Genomic DNA, 22,108 nt, shown 5'->3' on the forward strand with positions numbered 1-22,108 from the left:
TGCCCTGTTGCTACCATTGCGCCCTCACGCGGTGTAACACATGCGTGCATCCGCTTCTGTCCGCTTCGATACAGCAGCAGTCAAGAAAGTAAACGCAGTAAACGCATATGCCTTCGTCGTGTGGGCGTCAGTGTTGGTACCAGTTATTTTAGTCTTTGTTGGCCATATGTGTGGCTAAAGTATCTTTGGAAGGGACAGTTGAGGGCTGGAGAGCCCAGATCGAAGCAGCCTATCATAACGCTGCTCAGCGACGTCGGGGGCAATGTTTCTTTGACTACTCAGACCCAGCTGATTTCTCTCTCGCACTTTGGTGGGAAAGCCAATTGACTAATTTGCGCTCTCCAATGCGTCACCAGCATGGGTTTTTGTCTACAATTGCGGTTGCTCTTATGGAAGAACTACACGCTGAAGAAAAGGAAGCCGGTAAGTGGATGTGGTAATGATTTTGCGATAGCGTGAATGTTTGTGCGTTCGCCTTAGCATAGAGATGGGGAAGCAGAGGGAAACGCTGTCGTTGCAGATGCTCGTTGACTTCGTATCCCGAGGTTCGCTCTGTATAGACTTTGAGCATGGACTGTCGTTCTCCTGCTGCTATTCAATTTTAAAGTCTTTGACCGTGCTTACGCGATAATTTTTTACTGTCGTAGAGGTCGAAAGCTCGTGCCCCAGTCACTGTCTGCTCGCCGCGTTATGAAATGTGGTAGATACTCGCACTGCAGCTTTTGCTGCGCTGATGGAAATAACTAATTAATTCAGCTTATTGACGAATTGCCAGATCGCGCAGCTGTTTCTTTTTTCGGCGTTGAAGCGGGGAATGATTGCTTATGATTTTAACTGGTTACAAATGAGAATTGGACAAACATTCAGTTAAACCAATTTAACATTTTCATTTTGGTGACGCGCGGGTATGCGGGCGAACTTACATTCGGTCGGTAGCCTCGCGGTTTAATGCTTGAACAGCTGGCTTGAAATGGCGCAAGGCATCAAGTGGCAACCGCTACCTGCGTTTTCGTTCGTGACCTGTGGTTATTTCGTGCACATCCTCTGACCCCTGATGTGAGAGCGATGGACAGCTCTAAGTGTGGCAGCTTCCACTTGTTTTGGTTTTCAGGTGGGGTCGCTGATTACTAAAATATGTATCTGCTACACGAAGTCCAGTTGAAGTAGCGTGATGCCTCATGAAATCTTTGATTTCACTTTAAATATACTGCATAGAACTTAATATATTCCTTTCCGGGGTTCGCGCGCGGTATGTGTTTGTTCCAATATGTATAATTTATTTCGCAGTGTCCTAACTGAACAAGCTGCTCACTTGATTTTGAACAAATTTTGCGGAGTAATTTTGGTTAGAGCGTGTGGTGTCGTCCATCATCGGCTGTTACGATTATATTGAATAAACATCTAGTCTTTAATTTAGCGCCATCGTCACGAATTCGTCAATGTTATTCGAACTGAGATCTGCAAAGCGAAAATGTCCCGTGGTATCAGATCGTTTAGTGTAATGACAACAGTGTTAATAAAGTTCCGTTCACGATATGTAATAAACGACAATTTTTATGCGTCATTCCTACTATGTTTTTACATGTTGCTGTGCAGCTGGTGTTGCTGTTCGAGCTAGTCATTCCACTAGTCCTGTTCTTCATTTTGATTGGCATACGGAAAAAACAGCCAGCCTACCCTGTGGGCTCCTGTGAGTATCCCTTTTCGCTTCTCTCTTGTTATTTCCTGTAGGATTTTTCTTTGTGTGTGTGCGCGCGCGCGTGAGAATGTTTTATAATTGCTACAACCTGGCATCCAGTCCGCTATAAGGTGGGTGTCAAGTGCCATCCTCCGACCACATCTCTGAAGGAGACCCCCTTTTTATCAAATTTTGGTTGAAGGGGGTCGTTATATTTCCCCTCTCGAATTCTTAACTCGGCCCTGCTGGCATTTGCTTGGCAGTCTTACAGAGGTAAGATGAAACTCTGAAATGTCTTTATGTAACTCAAAATTGCCCACCAGCTTTTGTTCATCGGTATGCCCACGAAATACACAAGCAGCTATTTGATGTCTAAAAGATGTCTTGAACGGCTAATTCAAAAATCTAGTAGCTAGAAACTATTTCAATTTGGTGGATACCCAGTAGGGAAACTTCTTGTCAGTGATGCTGCAGTTCAGGCAAAAATTACATCCTGGTTTCAGCTACAGGGGGCACAATAGCCTTAGCAATGAATTGTTAAGAAATAAAGCATAGTTCACATCTGGAAAAACACTCTGCAGACCACTCTAACTGGCAATATAAATATATTTTTTTTCTGATGTACATGCCTCATTTAAAAGTAAATTGTAATTTACTTTGTGGGTGCTCTTTGTAAGGTAACGCCAGATGCTTGCACAGCATCACGCAGAAATAATGGCCATTTCTTCGGCATACCACCCACTAGTGAATGCCTTGCATGTTGCATGTTACCGGAACTGAAAGATAAATCATAATATGCTATTTTTTTTTTCATACACTGTACAATGAGTTTTTCATGCATAAAACATGATTGCAAGTGAAAATGCACTAACACATCTACTTCACACCATGTCACATAGTCATACTTTATTACCTAATAAATTAGAAAAGATGCAGAAAGTGTAATTAACAAGAGTGACAAATAGCAGCAAAGGTGACCATGGATGAATCTTGAAGATGATTGTTGCTGCTGTCAGAGCAGGCCAGGCTTCTTAGGAGAGCACTGGCTGCCTACAAAAGCTTGCTGTCGCAGGCCACGTGTGAAGCTTCTTGTATCTCGACACAGCAGTTCTTGTAGACATAGGCAAGCAGTACCTGCACAGAATAGGGAAGAAAGGTGAGGGAGGAAATGGGAATGTTCAAATTGGAACTTCAATTAGCAATATGCGCTAAGTAAGAAGGTTGGCTCACATTAAAAATAAATTTAAGCACTCCTTTCTTTTAAATTACGGGCATCTTAAGGTATGTATGAGATGATGTTTAAAATTGATAGTATATTTCCTGGCATATAGTTATTAAATTGCAGAGCAGAGTCAGACAAAGTCAGCCTTGAAATTTATATATGGCGTTTCGTGGCTAAAGAGGCACTTATCAACTTGTCAAGTCTGAGAAGTTTCCTGCAAAATATAATCAGTTTAAAACAGTAATCCACTCTGCAAGTAAATGATGTAGTAACTTAGTTAAAAAGTTAAATAGAATTTTATATTAAACTAAAAGCAACTTTCGCATTTTGCACTGTCTAGCTGTTGCCTTTTTTTCAAACTTAAACATGACACAGTACAAAGCAAGCAGTTAGCATGCAAAGGAGGGCTGATGATAGTGTTCCAAAGCAACACACCTAGCTGGATCAATCACTTTTGTTGATATATTTTCATGTGACCCTAACTGGCTTAGGGCAATACCTCGCACCAATGACGTATCATCTTGGATGATGCATGATGCGTCACACAAAATTGAAAGTATCTCATGATGTGATCAAACGATAACATTGCCCACTGTCTTGGAAGCGTTAACATGCTGTTTGCGAGAGAAAGTGCATAGTGATTCATATAGGTAGCAAATTGTCAGTGCATCTATAGCCTCAGGTAATTCTGAACATCTACGTTGACTCGGAATTGAGAAGCCACTACACACAAAAAAGTGTATTCAAGTAATAGTCCATGTTGAATAATTGCCCACCTAGTGAAATGTCAAATGTGGCAAGCTAATAGTCCAGGGCAAATAAATTGCTGAATTTTGATAACACCTCCAATGATATTATTGAAATAGATGACAAAAAACAGCGCAGGTAAAATTATAGTTATGACAAAATTTTAGAAGCACCTCTGCAGACTGCTGGAACCCTCAGTGTCATGCCTGTTCTACACGCACATATGTTGCAGCACAATCTCTATCTCAGACGCAGGCGCCTCCACACATCACTGCGCGATCTCCTCACAATAAGGTTAAAAAGCAGTCTGGCACAAGCTACCTGATGTGATTCATTTTGCGAGCGCCAGCCAAGTGCTGACGGTGGTAAAGCAAAATTGAAGTTCGTCCTTGTATGGAAGCCTCGGCCCATGTTTCATCAATTCTAGCAGCAAAGCATACCTTTTACAGCACACACATAAATGTTAAATTAGACTGCTTGCTGATGCTGTACAGTAAATTCCTGTAAAGAAACTAAATCACACAGAAATCATTTAGAATACAGAAATAATCACATACTGGCTTGAATACACTTGTGCATTAGGGAAGCAAGGTGTAATGTACACTGTTGTAGCAAATTTTTACTTATGTATGGAATACTCGTAGGACACAACAGAGTTAATTTGTGAGTTCTTACATAGCACTGACTGCCTACAGTTCAATTTTGTAAGGCTTATGGAAACTAATTAATAGTAGAACTCTGTATGTACACTGTCACTGACATATTGGTTATAATAGTGGCAGCTTATAGGGGACCAGTACAAAAAAAATGCCCATTTGTGAGACACCAACTAGCTATTTTACCATGAAGCACTCCCTGTCCTTAACCCATACACAAAGCACTGGGAGGACCAGAGAGGGTACAGTATATTGGCTTACACTGATCATGATGAGGTCCCATCATCCAGCTAGCGCCAAGGTACAAGAAGGATGTCCAGCCGTCTATGTAGTGAAAGAAACAAAATAAGAGAGCGTCAAGTCGGTTGAAAGACAGATTTGCAATTACAAATGAGGTGACCCAGTCACAGTCATTCATTAACAAATGCCAAGCAGTCGTGATTGTACTCCCAGGTGAAGCAACTACTAGGCTAAAAGTTTTGCTGCTTATTTAGAACAAAACACAAGTGGAATTTGTACATCAGCAGATGATTGCATTTGTAATTGTATATATGAAGTAAACATTGCAGTTATATTTTTGTTTTGTTATGAAGTGGGAACGCTACAAGCTGCATAGTCACTGACACATGTGCGCCCACACTACACTGTAACTCATGCAAGAACAAAAGGACACAAAATAGGGCGAGTTCAGTCTGGTTCAGGATTAGAGCCAGTGCGTCGTTTTCGAATGCACTCCCTTCGGTTGATTTGTGCTATGTTGACCACAGACTAACAAACAGGGCAAAGTTCTGACTGGTGTTGTGGAAGTCGTGGAGCGTGGTAGTGCTGAACTTGGCATCACAAGATGGCGGCTAGACGTAATTATATTGATTCAATCGTGTTTTTTACCAGTTGTAACAACGTGTCATTATTTCGCATTATTGGCGTTGCCTCCAGGACACCAAAGCGACAACTGGGACATCAATGCTAGAACACGGACTGTGCGTGCCAGGAGTGTATAAGCTAGGCTGTCCGCTATCGCAGACAGCCAATTTTTTATGCGAACACCCCCTGGCACACTTTGGCCTCCGCGGCCCCAGCCCACGGGCCGCCCGGCTTCCACCTTTGATACCCCGCTACCCCTTGGGTGCCCTGGAGATCCTGTGCCGCCTCTTAAGGAGAACCCTCGTATAAAAGTAAAGATGATGAAAATCCGCAGGGCAGAAGAGCCCATCCATCAAGAATTGTCGCGGGTAACGCCTAAAAATATTCACATTGTTGACGAAAAACGAAGTGCAATGTATTTCACTTACCAAAAAAAAAAAATTATCCGAACGTGTGACGCACAAAGACACACTGACACACGAAGGCGGCGAACGCAGATGCTGCCATTGTGGTAGTAAGTCGTTGGCGAAAACACGCAATACAGCCGATGTCACGAAGAACTGATGCAAAACACACCGCAAACAGAATCAGCACAGCTGAATGACTCCAGTTAATATCCAGTAAAAATGTACAGAACGGCTTTTAGAATGACGCACAACTGGCATAACGAACCCGCGACTGAGACATTGCAAGTGACAGTGGCCGTTTTTTCAAACTTCCTGCCACCCAGTGTTTCCAGCATGGTATGAGAAGCCTGACAAATTTTGAGCGCGCCTACTTGGCTGCTGCCGAAATGATCACAGTGCGGTGACATTGCTGTGGTCACTGCAACACCGGCGTTTCGCTTCTGCTGCTGTCGGTACCTGCTGCGCGAGCATAGAAGAATGGTTTCCAGGCGTCGTGTGCGCGCCCTGTATGGAAAACTATAACATACCCTTGATTGTTGAAGTTCTGGTGTGAAATTATTTAATGTTAAAGCCAACTTATTATCTTGCTTGCAACGAGTTTGATTTGTCTGTGGCGTCTTTTATTCGTTAACGCTGATGGCCTATGGTAACCACACTTTTAACATGTCGTTTGGAATTTTATGCACTTTTAGACAAAAAGATCTAAAAAAGTTCTTGAGTTAGATGCTCTGAGTGTGGTTATGAAAATCGACTCTAGTGACACCAGTAGTGGGTTTTACCACAAATAAAGTATATACTAGCATAGTCTAAGTTTTGAGGTTATGTTTAGAAGAAATTCTATTTTCAGTCTTATCATACGCCAAGACGTCTATAGCCGTTTGTAGCCATTTCAAGAGGTTTTTAAGAGGTTCTGTGTTTCGTGGGTAGCATCAGTGTTTAATAAAAAAATAATGCTCTGTTATTCATCACAGATGCCACACATTTGACATGCTCCAGGAGAACATTTATTTACCTATTTATTTATTGTAGGACCTAATCCACATAGCACTGTAAAGGGTAGGTGCAGGTACAGAATGTTTACAAAAATGCCATGTACAAGCAACACCAGTAAAGAAGCATTATTTAGGTGGCGATATCAAAATGTAATCAACATGAAGATCCATCCACATTTGTGGCAACTTCACGCAATACACAACAGAGACATCTCTCTGCTAGACACGGCACCCCTTGAGTACTAGCACTTGCATGTGGTAACGGCTGAAGAAAACGCAAAAGCTGGAAACCTTATAAACAGTGATAATGGTCACCATTCCTCACATGGACACTGTGCCTTGCATACGAAAATTTAGGCACACCATGCAGAACAGCTTTCTGTTCCTTTCAAAATCTCATGAGCCTTAATTCTTTCACACTTTATTCTTAATGAAACACAAGAGAACTACAAAGTCACCTTAGGCTGGTTAGGTACTGCTTGAGGACTGCGTTTGATGGATTATTAGCAGAGAATGAAGCTTTCCATCTTGAATTTGTGCCTCTATATAATGCCTGTGACATCAGTGCGACACCAAGGCTTTCATTGCATTTTCAAATATGGCAGGAAAGGTTCCAAAAAGCTTTCAGGCTGTCTTTGGCTACTTTTGAATGCAACACAATATAGTCTGGAAGTGTTGAAGCTTGGGCAAGTTGGTAACTGTTCATTTTAATGGTGTTGACAGCGCATGCTTTCTAAGGAGAGAAAGACAGGTAGACTCTGCCTGTCCTCTTTTTTTCTTTATTACTAGTATGCATGTACAGTGAATACACCATCAAAATGAACAATGCAATTCTATATTTACAGGTGCTCCAATACCGGGGAGGGGAGGGGGGGGGGAGTTGGGACAAGGGCCCCCACAGATTCCATTGTAGAAGGGTGCTGCCCTGAGGGCTGAGCCCACTTCAATATAGTAAATTAAGCATTGGTTTCACAATAATAATAAAAAAAAAGTTTGTGGAGGCGGAAGGAGCTCCAGCTCCTGCCCCCCACTCAAAATACACTGTTGGAGTCCCTGTTTATTGATAAACACTTAACTAACCTGTCAAAATTGATGTCATCGGGAGCTCGCACTGGCATTTCACTATATCCACCCATCTTTCTTGCTTACAAATCATTCACATTTAGAGGTCCTTTAATGGACAAAAATTCACGGAAGCTTTGGTGCATAACTCTAATGCTTCTACTAAAATGATGTTTGTTTAATATGTACAAAAGGCAGGGAGCGCTTATAAATGTGCTACTCTCCCATTGTCATCTTGTGAGCTCTAGCATGCTCCTTTATTCAGGTTTAGATTCTCATAATAGCAGCAGCATTTAATTAATGTGGAGAAACCTGTACAGAAATTTTGTATATGGCCTGTTCTCATGGCAAAATAATACAGAAGGGGGTTACATTAGCATAGAACAATAAGAATTGTGCTAAGAAGTACTAGTGCATAAATGTGGAAATATGCATGTCCAAGAATTGAATTCATGCCTTTTAACAAATGTGGCAGTAAATATTTGTGTTGCATATTTTTAATTCTCCTTGTGAGGGGGACCAACAAATGTGAAAACCATACCCTTACTTATGCAGTATCCTCAAGCAACCACCACAGCTAAATGATTTTAATTCCTCTGATGCATTGTCAAACACTCTTGTATGCAGTAACGTACCAACTATTTTTTCGAGTGGGGGGAAAGTCTCTCTCTCTCTCTCTCTCTCTATATATATATATATATATATATATATATATATATATATATATATATATATATATATTGGAAAGTGATCTTCGCAGTACATGCCACATGGGATCGCTCTGCGGTCACTATTCTGTCCGCATTGACACCTCATGCCAGCAACGGCAGTTGCACTACCCTGCATATAATTTCCCCTTTGACTTCTGCAGTACATTTATTTATTTATTTATTTATTTATTTGCAATACTGCCAGTCTCAGTTGAGACCAAAGCAGGTGGGCACAATTTTGCAGAAAGAAACAAACAGGTCATGTTACATGGTACATTAAAAGAAAAAAAAAGGAAAAACGCTTCCTTAACTACTGCAGAAATCACCAATAATACAATACTTTTGGTTGGTATAACAATATGGCCATAACAATATAACAATGTAGTTGGTATAACAATATAACAATATTGTATTACTAGAATTTATATAAAAAATAGCGAATGAATGACACTTGTAAGATTAGAGAACTTATACAGGTAACAGATAACCGCGCAGAAGCGGCGAGTTTGGGGTTTGAAATGCGTAAATTCCACGCACAGAAATAAGTATTACAGATATGTGGGTTAAGATTAAGATATGTGGGTGTGTTAAGTGGCATCTTCTCTGTTTGATGTCTCCAGTAGGTTGATGAACGATGGAAGTGACGGAGAGGAAACTATGTCTTGGTGGAGGAGATTCCATTCTCTGATCGCACGTGGGAAAAGTGAAAACTTGAACGTGTCATTGCAAATACTGTACTGGTTTAGTGTAAATGGGTGATTTTTTCGCGACAGGCGTGATGTAGACAAAGTAATATTTTTTCATGTTTGTTTGTTTGTATGTTTGTTTTTCGTATGCTTTACCACAAAGCTAGACACGGAGGGCTCCTTCCAAGGGGTGCAGAGGTTAGGTAGATGCCGCTTTAGTGGCCATAGACCAATAAACGATGACACATTATTTTATTTAATGTGTTAAGGACACATTGATTTGTTTGAAAATATTCATAGGAGGTTATATAGAAGTTTGCGCCCACGACTGGGCCCAGAATGCATACACAGAGCGGCCCCAGGTGGCACGTCTACTGTAAAGTTCGCTGCCCTTGCGGATTATCCGATTGCCATCGCAATAAAAAGGCTGAAAAATGCGTCAGTCAAAGTTATCTTTTTCTCCAACATATCTAGTTTTCAATCATACATTATGAACCATTACTGTCTAGTGTTGCCAACATTTTAGGAAGCGTGTGACTGAAGTGAAAAAAAAAAAAGTCACTAAAACTCTCGCTATAACTGTGAAGTAAATGTTAAGAATCTAGGTATCTTGAAACACTAATATAAGCTAGCGGGAAGTAAATAATTGACCTAGATGTGTCATGTAGGTCTAATGTTCGTGCAGCTGAAGGAAAACAGTGAATTTACGAACAGAGTATAGAGGGCTTTAGCTTTAGTAATGTATTTACTATAGGATAGGTGAATATCGAAGTTTCGAATATAAATAGTTGGTGTGTAATATTTTATTTGTATTTGAAAATGAACTATCTGGTATTTTCGAATATCAGAACTAACCAGATATTTCGCAACAACCGACTGTTCAAATAGGGTTACTGTTCTCCACCTGCTGAACAAAGCATCGCAAGTTATAATTATCAGGAGTAAAACAGCGACAAGGTTTTTGACACACTGCAGAAACCAGATCAGTAATATTAGCTTTGTTTTCGGTTTTGCGCGACCTGCTGTGGTTGCTTAGTGGCTACATTGTTGGGCTGCTAAGCACGAGGTCGCGGGATCGAATCCCAGCCACAGCGGCTGCATTTGGATGGGGGCGAAATGTTAAAACACCTGTGTACTTAGATTTAGGTGCAAGTTAAAGAAACCCAGGTGGTCCAAATTTCCGGAGCCCCTGGGCACTACGACGTGCCTCATAATCAGATCGTGGTTTTGGCATGTAAAACCTAATAATTAAATTTTTTTCAGTTTTGCGGTGGAAGTCTTGCATGGGTAACACTCCTTGGGTTAGATCTTGCATACGTACATAAATACCAAATACTGCACGGACGTGGGAACTGCCTTCATCGCCGTAGCATAATTTGTAGTGCAACGCACACGTAATGCAGAGGTTGCGGATTTGGCTCTCAACGTCAGCAAGTTGATTTTTCCTCCATTTCCCATTAGCTTCTAATTTCTGCACTTCTATTAGAAACCACAAATAATTTTTCCTATGCTTTCTGTTTCTTCGTTATTCTTTGTTTTCATATGGTTTTGACTAACAAATATGTGCGAGCGTTCTTACAAAACTGGGCCCCTCGGTTCCCCTTCTTTCCATCCAATACATGAGAATCAACGATATTGTGCTTATGGCCTACATTGAGTCTTTGTTGCAGCCTAGGCATGTAGGAGTTTCATCTCTTACATTACAACCAGTGATGTTTTTTTTTCTTGTAAAAGGCTCTGTATTCTGTCTAGGGCACACAAATACCTCCTTAGGGTTTTATTTTCCTTTTCTATAACTTCTGATATTTTTTCAAGAACTATTTCTTATGCGTTTTTGGAAAGTTGGTCAGTTTCAAATGCCTGTCATTCTTGGAAAGCTTGTTTGCCACCAGGCTTAAAGGTCTCAAGTAGCTATTCGTGTAGTTTATTTCAGGACTCTTGCGTTCTTGTGTCTAAAACGATCTTAATTGTCCATGATAGTTGACTGTCTATTCAGTGCAGGCGCGTTCCTAATTATACTGAAATAAATATTCATGCTGTAAATATGTGTGTCTGCGTTTGTCTATTCAATATTCGATACTTACTATTCGTATTCATTTCGTACTTGAAAAAGTTTATATTTGATTGGCTACCTCTAATGTTTATATATTGGATTATGACATCTTGAATGTTTCATTATCTTCAGATTGAAAGGTTACAAATACAGCATGATTCAAAAGAACACAAGCAACATAGTTTTTCTAGCATAAAAATGCCTTTAGTCTGCATATTACCCCTTAATTTTTTGTACTTGTTGACATCTGTGGTAGCAGAACTAGATTCTGTGGGAACACGCTTGGCCGCATGTTGTTAACATGGCAATGACAATTACCTGAGCTTTTTACAGGTTAAATACTGTATTTTCACCCTTGATCTAGCTGAAAGCCTCCGTGAACTACTGCTGAAGTGACTAGCGCAAGAGTGGACACGGGGTACTAAAAAGGCGACAAGGACAAGCGCAAGGGAAGTACTGATTGGTCCGAAAGGTGTGAGAAACGGACGAGATTTGTTCAGTCACGCGCCAAATAGCTAAGCCGTTCCAATATTTACACCTTTACGCAGTCAGTATGTCTTATTCATCTGCTGTGTTGTAAATCGGGACAGAAAATTTATTCCACTTGGTTTTAGTACATTTCTTCTCAGACATGCTTGCCAAGTGTGTACCAATCGAATAGATTTAGTCACAACGCTGAACCCGCAGCGTTTAAATGCTAATATTCAATTTTATGTATATTGAATTGTTTTGTAAATAATAAATAAACTTCAATTTTGTGACCAAAATATCAAGGCTATGGTGAAGGCAACTGTTGGTTCATCATGGTCACGAAGCCTATGCATCGTACAGCGAGTTTCTGCCACTTGCCTGTGGCTTTTGAATATCAATGTGTGTTCTTGAAGGCTATTTTCCAAGCAATTTTTCTAACTCTTTAAAATATTGCCAACTGTTCATTCAAGTCACTAAAAAGTCACTGATTGCTAAATAGCAAACTTTGCCGTAGACAGACAAAAAAGGCACTAAATCTAGCATCAAAATCGCTAAATTGGCAACACTGATAAAATACCGGTAAATTATAAAAGCAAATTTGATTTTGTGTTTTCACAGATGGTTAGGTTAGACGGCCCCAGCAAACGCGTGATGATGCGAGTGATGGTAGATTAAACTTGTTTTGGACAGCCTAGCGATAGCTTTTTCAGCAATGCAGGCTTGCAAGACACGTCCCGCAGGCGTCTCGCACTGCAAAGTACGGAGTAGCGCGTCATCTGTTACTGCACTTGGAGGCGAGGCCCGCAAGCAAGGGATACGTAATAAATAGATTGTATCTATATGAGCCCAATCTGAGAGAAACTTGGCCTCGGCTGTTGTTTTGTTGTATTTGTGCAGTGTGCAGTCGAAAGTGCCCACTTTCACAAGTTGTGTGTGCGTAGGGGGCGAATAAATGGGCTACCTTTACTTTTCAATTATGATTTTGAGGGGAGGGGTACACCTTCCTCCGAACCAGTAGATACACCTATGACAAGCATGGTGTTACGTACATACAGGAAAGTATGAATACATCTCACTCGATGACTACGAGCACTAGCTGTCATAACGCTGACGTGATAAAGACTGCCGGCAGCGAGAAGCGAACGCTTCGTGCTGCCTCAGTTTCACCGGGAGAACACCTTTCACGACCAAATAAGTGAAAGCAGTCTTCAAAGTTCTGGGAACCTCTATTGCACTATTGAGGTTCAATTGCACTATTGACAAACCAAGTAGCTCAAATCAGTGTCTAGATCAAGACTTGAAAGACTACTGCAGACTTACAGAAGTGGGGAAATTTGCGAACTGTTACTGAGTAGACTCTCTGCTATTTAAATACCAGTGATGAGTGCGCTGAAGAACCAATGTGGCCGAGACTCCACATGCAGCTGATGAAGAGGCCAGTCCCCCATTATCAGTTCAAGACACTTTCTGTAGATTCGAGTGATCTTGGTTGGGACTCTAGGCACATATATTCGCGGGTTTCAAAAGTTGGGAGGCAAATCACCTACTTTCCCCCCCCTCCAGTCCTGAGAGTGGGGGAGCAAGTGCCCCCCTTGCCTCCCCGCGCCAGGTAAATACGCCTATGATTGTATGCAAGCTGTGTCTTTTAGGAGACATGAAGAAATGTGCATTGTTTGTCTTAATAAACTAATCATAGCATGTAACACTAGTAGCTTGCATTTTTGAACCTACCAAGTTTGTTGAGACTTCATGAAAGCAAGGTGCGTGTTTTACAAAAGTGAATAACCATGCATACTTCAGGTTTATTTTAAGGAGAAAATTGGATGCATTTTCATAAGTTCTCTTTAGCAAAAATTTATTTTCATCCATTGGTCTTGGACTTCCATGTGCTTGGTATTTGACCTCCCACTTGCTTTTCTTTAACTTAAAAAGCAAGAACATCATTTTGCTTTATTAAAGCAAAAGGATGTACTTAATGCTTGCCACAATTCTTACACTGAGGAATGTTATGGCTACATCTCCCACCAACTTTTCTTGTCAACATCTGTAACGGGCACACTGCTCGGACAGTGAGCAAGAGTTAAGGTGGTGGTTCCACACTGGCTGCATTGCATGTACATGTTTGCGTGGGCACTGATCCTCAGTTTGGCAGATAATGATGATGTATACATCATTTGAAATCTTAACTTCTCTTCCTTATAGTAGCACACTTCACTGACTGCTAGCTGTGTTTTATTCCACAGGTACACATGAAATAAGACGCACTAATGTATGTATGCTTGCTTTTCAGTGTGGCGCTTTGAAGTGTGGCGTGAAGCCACACTTCAAAGTGCTGGCAACCTAGAACTCGGATCGCGATGAGCTGCGCTCAGTGGCCGTCCTAGCCAGTAGAAGCTGATGATAAAGCTGTCACACGACATAGCAAATAGTGATTTGAGCTTTCGAATTGCATATCACGTGATCATACGTACAACACCCGTGCCGGTAGTGCACCCCTGGACCACGCGAAACACTTGGCAATATGTGGCTCAGCCGCCTTTGCTCCATCACCGTTGTCCATGCGAGGGCTGCTCCGTTCACGCTGTCACCCTTTGTCATGAGAATGTTAGCTGTGAAGTGACCCGATTCGCGTCACATGTCATGTGACTGTTTTGTCCGTGATGCGTCCATGATGTGTCTGTTGTGTTAATCAAGCTTTAACAGCACCCCTGAAAAGAGGGGATATAGAGAGCAGCTGGCTGAAGTTACGACATAGGCGAGTTATGCATCAGTGCAAAGACTTTTTGCAAAGGTTTTAGCGTTGTTGTATGCAGCTATTTCCACGGCTTATACGCGTGGTCCTTTTTTTCTCTTTACTGGCTGTTGTGATTGGGGGTGCGGGTTGTCCATGCAAGGAATATGGTAATAAGTGGTGTTAAGGTGTGAACTCTATTTCTGTTCAGAAAGATGCCAAGAAAACAAGGAAGTTTATATCAATATAACTTTTATGTTGTGAAAAGCCCAAATCCAATTTTTGCAGTACTAAATGATCATGGTTTGCTCTTCTTGTGTGTGAAGTTTCGTTAAATTTAGATTTATATGGGGGGGTTCTCATAATAATTTTCTAAGTTTGTTCATTTAGCTTGTATCTGACTTTTTCATTCACATACTGCTAAACGAGTGCTTTTTTCAAGGTACGTAGGCTCAACATACAAAGCCAACTTCTAAACGTTCTTCTAAACGCTCATGCTTTCATAAATTCTCTGTAAACCAATATTTGTGTGACAGGGTGCGATATGAAATAGGTAAATATTCACCTTCATATTGCCACACAGACAAACTTTCTCAAACTACACATGATTTTAGGACACTTTGTGGCCAGAAATATGACTGTTGTGCATCAATCGGTCGATCTCCTTGCAAGACTGCATCTAGCATGCAACACAAGATAAGGACAGAGTTAAAACCGACGATCACAGGTGCTATCCTTGTCTCTGTCCTTGTCTTGTGTCGTGCGCAAAATGCAGTAATGGAACACCAACAAGCCCGAACTTACATAATTTCTCGTTGCAAAGTTGCAAAGCTACTTGATTGTATAGTATGTAAGCTGAAATATTTTTCAATATTTTTATGTTGGTGTTATGTCGCAAGACGTTCATGTGTCTGTCAAGGGTGGCATGTCTGTCAAGGGTGGTCAAAGTAAGCACTTTGCTTCACTAATATTCCATCTCACGAACTCCGTGTAGTGCCGTGAAACTTGTGGGTCATATCGGCCAGCCAGAAAGTAATTGGAAAAAAGACTCCTTCATTTACTAAACATGGTTTTTGGGCACTGGATGTGATATGCAAAAGCAAAGACACACACATGCACAAGGCACCCACCGAAATGCCCAAGGAAAAGTTCTATTAAGTTTATTCATTGTCTGCCACTGGTTGCCCTCAGTGTAACTCAACAGTGTAACCTAAACAAATGGAATCCTCATAGAAGGATTAATAGCACGCAATTGGCAAGCTCTCCTTGTTTCTCTGGAACCTGCAGCCAGCTCTTGTTGCTGGCTGGCTGACATGAGCCTCAGCCTTTGCTGCACTTCCCATTGGGGGGAGAAAACACCTTCTCTCTGGTCTATTGCACATCAGTACAAAGTGCACTGTTGCCACTTAGGCAGTGCTCTTGAGCAGGGACCCCATGGATTCACAACAGTCCAGAGGGCATTATGCTGTTGCTGAGGTAGCTCACGTGGGAATGGTTTGACACGCAGCTTCAGAAATCCTTTCCTGGCGGATGTTTATGGCCCAAAATTGCATGCCGGACGGCTGGAATCGCGCATTGTGTTTTCTTGGCAGATGTTTTCACTGTTCCATGCGGGCTAATTCCTTTTCTAGATACTTTGTGTATCTAGAATATAGGCTGGTCTGGGACCAGGACGAATTTTTCTTCAACTGCGAGGCCTTCTTTTAGAAGAATTCGTATAGGTTTCCTTTGTAGCAATTGCTATGATTGAATGGATGTCTCATTTTCCATTAATGAGGAACTCTATGTCGTCAATGAAAAAATGTGAGTACGAAGGTGGCTGGTCAGTGCCGAGTGGCTAGAATCATGCTGTTTTCATTCTTCTTAGTGCCGTATTTTCCAGACTAGTAAGTGGCATATTTTTTACCAAAATTTTCCTCGATGTGTTTTATACAACAGTGCGACTTTATGCATAAAATGATGCATGCTGGCACAACTAATATGGCCATCTTTTTATTCTCGAGCACGCCACACCACAGAAGCAATGCAAGCAACGTGCCTACATCTCTAAATCTTATTCAGAGGCTGATGACAGTGACCCAGCGACGCTGCCGGCCGAAGTAGCTGAACTTTTCTACTGTGCCAGAGGATGAGGCCATCGATGGCTTCGAATGAAGTGCAGCAAATGTTGGGTTGGGAATGTTGGGAAAATGCCGCTTGCTGGGCTCAAGCATTTCGCGCTATCATACATTGCTTACATGTATGGATATTACGGACGTGTTTTTACAGATGGTTCTGTGACACAGACCTCTTCCGCGGCGGCCTACACGGTGCCAGGAATGGGCATCGCACAACGGTTCAAGATAGGACACAGGACGTCGTCTGCAGCAGCTGAGTTGACCGGAGTTCGAGAAGCAGTTCGCTGCATACTACAACAGTCTCGAGAAGTCGACAGTGTTCTGTGACTCAAAACCAGCACTGCAACTCATCAGCAATTATATGAATGACAGAACCGCATATAGTCCTCTGGTTTATGACATCATGTCTCTGCTTGCTGAGGCGTCTCATTCCAGGCATACCATCGTGCTGCAGTGGATTCCTGGCCATTGTGGAATAGCTGGAAACGAACAAGCTGATGCGGAAGCAAAAAAAAGGCGCACACTGACTGAACCATTTTAAAAATTCATTTTTCCCGGTATGACATTAACGCCTTGCTCCATACCTCCATTAAAACTTATACGGCGCGACATTGGGACAACCCCGAACATCGACAAGATCGCCTCCATAGACTTGACGCTGGATTACAATTCCTGGCTTCCACTTCGGTTGCGGAGAAGCCAGAAAACACTCTTTCATCGATTACGGCTGGGTGTGGCATACACCCATCGATACCTTCACAAGATTGGACAAGCACGGGACCCTGAATGTAGCGTCTGTCACACTCTCGAGACAATAGCTCACGTACTTTGCGTGTGCCCTCATTATGCGGCCGAACGAAGAACACTCAAATCTACAGTTGACAGCTTGGACTCCCGCCCCTTTTCAGAAGAAAAGCTTTTGGGCGCGTGTAGGAGTGTTGACTGTGCTCAACGTGCCATAAAATCACTTTTGAACTTTTTAAGTGAGACTGATTTAGACGATCGCCTCTAGAAGCTGTGAGACGTGCAGTCAGTGCGAAATGTGTTTGCGCAATAACTTTTTGTGACAAGATTACATTTTGCATGGACAAGATTACTCTTACGTGTATTGCGTCTACAGTGCGCATCCGCATATTGGACGTGTATATAGTATCTCATTGTACCATAACATAATCACCCGCCACCTACCTTTCCCTGTATTTCCCACGTCCCCTTTCCCCAGTGAGGAGTAGCAGGCTAGAGACACGCTCTGCAGGCCAACCTCTCCTCCTTTCTCTTCATTAAAATCTACTCCTCCTCCTTACATGCACCTTTTTAAATAAAAAAAAAAATGGGGGAGGGCTGTGGAAGGGGCAGAATTTATTGCTTCATCTACTGCAGAGTTAAGATGAGCTGCCATCGACTGGTTTGTCTGTACAACCACAAAAGGAGCGGAGGTGCTGAAAAAGGGGACCATGTAACTACAGTGGACAGTACTTCCAGCGAACTTTGCACACTTCCACCTAACACACACACGCTGCACAATCTGCAGTCAGCAGTCTCTCCAAGCTAAAGTATGCTCTACCTCCTTTTCAAAACGTTGCGCTTTTCTCTCAAATCCCCACGTGCAGTGTAACATGCAGTTGCGTGTCCACTGTTGAAGATTTTTGATGATCCATTTCTCTGGCATTGCTAACCAGTGTTAGACATATAGTGAGAGTGATATTGTAATACTGGAGTCACTGCGCTACGACACACGGACAACAGAAGTAGAAAAGGACAGGACGTGCGTAGACTCAGAACTGAATTTTATTGGGTGAAAGATGACATATATATACAAGTCATCTGATGAGCTTTTCCACGTAGCAATAGATTGCAGGGATTGTGAAAAAGAGACAAAGAAGGTGTTCCTTCCGCTTCTAGAAAAAGCAAAAATGTTCTGTCATGGGGATCGTCGTACGCGGGAGCTGTTCGAGGCATTGTTGTAAAGAAGAAAGCGCGTGTATGTATTAGCGATCCCTCCATTGTGCTTGCTGATTGTGAGGTGCAATTTCTGGACAGAAGATTGTGACGGCAGCAATTTTGGATGGCCTATCAGCATGATGATGTCGTAAAAAAATTGTATATATATGTCATCTTTCACCCTTTATAATAAAATTCAGTTGTGAGTCTGTGCGCATCCTGTCCTTTTCTACTTCTGTTGTCCGTCTGTCTTAGCGCATTAACCCCAGTATTACAAGATGAACTTACACCAACTAGCCCAACTTGCTGCTCTTCTGCAATATAGTGAGAGGCCCTCAAGAGCTCAGATAACATTGACAATGCAAGTGCTTATTTTCCGAGTCACATTGCGAGGTACATTGTCATTGGCAACAGCATCTGCCAATGCTGCTGGGTCTTGTGGAAAGAAGTAAGCGAATGTGGTTTTGAAACAAAAAATAGCCCTGCCCCAAAGCGTATTTTCAAGGGTTTATTATTAGGTATATATAGGCACAGTGGACTGAAATATGCATTTATAGGCACAATAATGTGAGTGCTGTACCACTTCATAACCCATAATTTGTGCTTGCATACCAAAGGGGTGGGGCCCTGATGCGTGGGTACAAAATCAGGTCTCTTATATTGTCTTGTATCTTATATCAGGTTATTATATTGTACAAGCACCACCTACTTAATTGTTTGGTGCTCTGTAACAAGTTAAAGGAAGCAAATATGCAAGCAATGGGTGCACCTATTGTCAAAAAAATTAGGAGCGATGGTACTCTGTGAAGGTGGAGGGCCAGTGAAGCTGTAGCACATCACACACAGTTAGACAAGGGTACATGTATTTATTTTCATCATTTGGTAACGGGAGTGATGATAGCTTTGGGATTACTGTCATATACACTGATTGGTTTGTTTACAACCTTAGACAGAATCTTGGCTGAAGTAAAACCTATACACGACTGTTGTTGAGTGGCTGAGTGACTTGGATTAGTGTGTCAAACCAAAGTCTTCTAGCACAAACTGAGTGAACCATTCCTTGTCTGGTTTTGAAATGTTCGCATTGAAGCCTCCAATGATGATCACAGGGGTAGTGCCATCGCGGCTAACCCATGCAAAGCATGTGGTCATGAAGTTCTCAATATCACACTTGAGTGTGCGTGAAGATATATACACGGTGCATATCACAATTCCATCTTCCCTTTGTACAGCACAGACATCCCCATAGTTCGTGGCATTGTCCTCTTGCGAGTCAAGGGTGTATGGTCATACATATTTTGTCCTTTGTGTACATGGAAACGCCTCCTTCTTGTGAGTCCATGTGCTGTTCACAAATGATTCCAGTATACCTGTCAACTTGAAACAGTGCACCTTGATTTACTTATTTCATTCATTATTATTTGTTATTATTAGGGGCAGAGTGCTTGAAGCCTGTTTCACCTCCGTCACGGGTCAGCCTGGTATTGCACTATCTCCGTGATTGGCCCATGCTCACATTTTATTGTTGATGCACAAGCATGAAAAGCATGTAAATCTTGATTTATTTGTTTCATTTATTATCATCATCATCATCATCATCATCATCATCATTATTATTATTATTATTATTATTATTATTATTATTATTATTATTATTATTATTATTATTGGCAGTGTGCTTGAAGCCTGCTTCACCTCCGCTGAGAGTCGGCCCAGTATTGCACTATCTCCGGGGTTGGCATACGTTCACCTTCTTCATTGTTGACGCATGGACACGATAAGTAAATGGAACCCTAGCCGCATACAGCTTCGCTGGAAAATGACGTAAGATGACCCACATGACAGAAGATGATTGCATGCAATGTGACAGGGCTCCTAGACCACTTCTGACACTCTGAAACTTTGGAATGCTACCATGAGAACTCTTCTCACTTGCCAGCACTTTAGACTTTTGCAGATGCATTGGGACCTCCACTATATGGTCCGAAGTCAGCTTCAGTCATGTGCCTAGTGGCCTGTCTATTTTTCACAATGAGTGTGCCCGCTGCTGCATATTTATTTCGGCTACTTTGTTACAGAGCACCAAATGATTAAGTTGTTGCTGCTTGTACGAAATAATAAAAAATCAAAGTATTTGTACTACACACACGTCATGTGCATAGGGTGCCCTTGCTTTTACTTGAGCTAGGGTTAAAAATTTTGCCAGTCCATTATAGGAGAACGCGACTAACAGCATGGTGTTGGCAACTCTATGGAACAGGTCACACTATTTTTTGTATCCTAATTGCATAAATAGTCTATATTTTGTACTGATTAATTTCCCTAAATAATAAATTTAGGGGTACGCTTCCTATGAGAAGGATGTAGAACATTACAGAAAATATTGCATTTAGCAATGTTTAATTTCCTACCTATTGCACAGTAATTGTTTTTCGTGTTGTAAGGAAAGCCTGCGACATATGAAACTGCACATGACTTACCTTCCTGCACTCTGCAATTGCAGTGCTCTCAAACAGGCTACACATAGACATTCAGTGCTTTTATCCAAGTGCTATGTGGCTGAGAAAGTTTGAAGGCAGCAATGATGTCTGCTTTCTGTCTTCTTATCACAAATCACTTCATTGTTTCTTTTGGCACTGCAAGCAAGACTGAAAGTTTCCATGAATATAGAGGTCTGAATGACTGCTATCCCTTTAAGCTATTCTTACTGCCTCTCTTCTGTATTAGGCCATACTTAGTTTAGAGTATTGGTGCGCTTAGCCTGGACCACAGCAATTTCGGCATAGAAATGTTTCCTAGGCCACTTGTGGGGCAGGTAGGAGTATTTGTCACATTATTCAACTGAGTGGTGTACTGATGCTACTAGTGTAAGCATGGTTTTTTTAAGATTGCTCTGTTTTATGTTCTTAATTCTTACATTCAGTTGCAAACTTTTTTTCTTGTGCAGCCTCTTTTCCTGCCTTCCCATTGCCATCAGCTGGAGTTATTGCTGTGATGCAGGCATTCTGTGACAATGGTGTAAGAGACAGCAATGGCTTTGCGACATTTCCTAACAGCACGTAAGTATGTTGATTTAGGGAAGATGGCAAAATACTTTGTAAATTATTTAAAGACAATAACGACTTCAATTTCTGTGGAAAAATTTGTTCGTACTTTAAAAGTGATGGCTGCTTTTATTTTAATTACCAATATGCTTTGTTAGGTTATAGTAGAAATAAAAATGATTATGCTTTACAGTGACAAAATGAAATAGATTATTAGCAGTTCAATGACTTCTAATTTTAAGGAGACATAAAAAGAGCTGTTAAACTATACAAAGTGACACTCTATGAAGGTGGGAGTACTAATGTTGCAGTTACCTCGTGTGAATGCATATTGGTATTGACCTGAAGCTCCACCACTGAAGAGGTTGGCACTGCCATTTGCATGGCGTTTTAGCTATAGGATCGTGTAATGGCGCTTCCCGTATCCTCTGTAGTGATAACAAGTGTGAAACTAATCTCTGTCATGAAACTGCATTGTTACCTTGTTTCTGTTTCTTAGTATCCTTAATAATGGTTTATTTGTCTTCCGAGATATTTGTATGACTACACTAGTAGGGGAAATTTGCTTACACACCCCTGTCCACTGTGGCAGTTCAGTGTTTGGTGCTGAAATATTGGATATGATCGTGTAAAGCCAACAGTCAGTGAAGCCAAGGAAAGCACCAGGGAAATTAGCTATGGATGTAAAAAATAATAAAGAAAACGGAAATGGAAGGGGACAAAAAGA

At 41.6% G+C, this 22,108-nt stretch overlaps 1 protein-coding gene across 2 annotated transcripts in view; it reads left to right on the forward strand.

Annotated features, from left to right (window-relative positions):
- Positions 1–283: 283 nt before the first annotated feature.
- LOC135906151 (ATP-binding cassette sub-family A member 2-like) overlaps positions 284–22,108 on the forward strand; it is a 256,013-nt gene continuing 234,188 nt past the window's right edge. For both annotated transcript variants that reach the window (XR_010565654.1, XM_065437385.1), the window contains exons 1-3: positions 284–423; positions 1,597–1,690; positions 21,285–21,396. Coding sequence is in view for 1 of the 2 variants with exons in the window: in XM_065437385.1 (XP_065293457.1) it covers positions 358–423; positions 1,597–1,690; positions 21,285–21,396 (272 nt within the window). In the remaining variant the exon portion in view is untranslated. The remainder of the gene's footprint in view (positions 424–1,596; positions 1,691–21,284; positions 21,397–22,108) is intronic.

The sequence above is a fragment of the Dermacentor albipictus genome, chromosome 1, assembly GCF_038994185.2.
Source record: "Dermacentor albipictus isolate Rhodes 1998 colony chromosome 1, USDA_Dalb.pri_finalv2, whole genome shotgun sequence".
NCBI classification, from domain to species: domain Eukaryota; kingdom Metazoa; phylum Arthropoda; class Arachnida; order Ixodida; family Ixodidae; genus Dermacentor; species Dermacentor albipictus.